Below are 1,622 nucleotides of genomic sequence, written 5' to 3'. Positions count from 1 at the left end.
CAGTCCTTTCGTAATTACAAACCTTCATCAATGGTCAGCAGGAACACTTTGAGATTTTAAAATAGGATTATAGGTGAGCTAATGCAAGGACTGCAGAATGTTGCCCAAATCCTTACAACTGCTGATCCCATTCTTGATTTTCTTCTCAAGATATGGCTACAGGCCACAATTGCTTAGCAGAGAAGGGTAGTGTTTCACAAGGCTAAAGATTTACAGCTGCTCCCTCATATAACACAGTAAGGTTCCCTTGGTAACCTGGATTTTCTGCAGTAAAGAAGGGTTGTGCTGAAACAGCGCCTCAGCTCCCTGTTGGAGAAAATGCAGACAAAAGGATTGATTCCTGCTTGGGCAAAACTCATCCAGACAGCGGCTGTTAGAAATCCCCCTGGAACTACAGGCCCTCTTGCAAAAACTCTCCAGTAACAGGCCACCAGGTAGGGGCCCCACAAGGCCAGGAAGAGGAAAGTCATGATGTAGAACATTCTGCTGATTCTCTTTTCCATTTTGAACTCGTCTAAGACCAGCAGCCTTCTTCGGCCTGTGGTATTTGCATTCTGCCTAATGCCCAACAGGGTGGGTGGCGTGGGGCCCCTTCCAAATCCCGCCAGCCAATTAGCGGCCGCTTGACCGCTGGCTCCTGGGCCGTGAAAAGTCCAGTTCTGGCTGACCGCTGCTACAAACTGGACTGGCTTCATTTTCCTTCGATCGTGGACAAAAAATATCAGCTTGAGGTAGACAAGCTGTGTGGCTAGGAGGATGAGGGCAAGAAGCAGCATAAATCCCAAGGAATCATTGGCCCTGAAGGAACGATGTTGAAAGGTGCATTGGTCCTCCTCCCTAATGAATGAATAGGTGCCCACATCTAGGACTGGGGGGAAAGCCATCGCTACCGACAGGGTCCACACCATACAGATGACAGCCAGACAAGTCCAAAAGGTCAGCCTTTTTGTATAGAAGCGGTGGTGAGCTATCGCTAGGTACCTGGTGACGCTGATGCAGAACAGCATGAAAGCAGTGTGGAAGCAGGACAAAACCCCCAGGAAGGCGATCACTTTGCAAGTCAGAGTCCCATAGGTCCAGGTAGAGCCATTTTTAACAGAGGTGAATACAAATGGGAAACAAATGGCAGATCTGAGAATATCTGAGCAGCAAAGATCCAACAGGAAGTAGTAAGGAGCTCTATGCAAGGTCTTATCTTTGACTAGCAAGATGGAGATCAGAAGGTTACCCACCACGCTGACTCCTATTATGAAACCCAGGGAAGTCAGTTTCAGAAAGGCCGTTAAAGGAGAGAGATTTTGCAAAATGTTGTCAGCTGCATGGCTATAGTTCGCCATAGATGGATGGATGCTAAGGATATTGCCTCAGTCAAGTCTCATGATCTATATATAAGAACAAGGAAGAGATAGATCCATACATTTTACTGCAAATGTAATCCACAAAAAAGAACTGATTTGGTGTCTAGTCATACATCCTCTTTTCTTCCATCTGATTTGCCATTAGAATATCTGAAAAAAAATTGAGCTATCAGTTCTTAAGTTAACAAGCAATGATGTCAGAAAGTACTAACATGAAGCTGTTAATTTATGGGAAAGCAAATGAAGTTGTAAAATCTAGTATTC

The 1,622-nt window shown here is 45.3% G+C and overlaps 1 protein-coding gene across 1 annotated transcript; it reads right to left on the bottom strand.

Annotated features, from left to right (window-relative positions):
* Nucleotides 1–224: 224 nt before the first annotated feature.
* Nucleotides 225–1,349, bottom strand: GPR85 (G protein-coupled receptor 85). Its single transcript, XM_044678751.1, has one exon. It carries the CDS (start codon nucleotides 1,335–1,337, stop codon nucleotides 225–227), a length of 1,113 nt encoding a protein of 370 aa, XP_044534686.1. The 5' UTR covers nucleotides 1,338–1,349.
* Nucleotides 1,350–1,622: the final 273 nt, after the last annotated feature.

The sequence above is a fragment of the Gracilinanus agilis genome, chromosome 5 (genome assembly GCF_016433145.1).
Source record: "Gracilinanus agilis isolate LMUSP501 chromosome 5, AgileGrace, whole genome shotgun sequence".
In the NCBI taxonomy this organism is placed as follows: Eukaryota; Metazoa; Chordata; class Mammalia; order Didelphimorphia; family Didelphidae; genus Gracilinanus; species Gracilinanus agilis.
This window is presented reverse-complemented; position numbering and strand designations above follow the sequence as displayed.

Excerpts from the sequence above, each read along its gene's own strand:
- GPR85 (XM_044678751.1), bottom strand. The coding sequence starts at position 1,337 with ATGGCGAACTATAGCCATGCAGCTGACAACATTTTGCAAAATCTCTCT.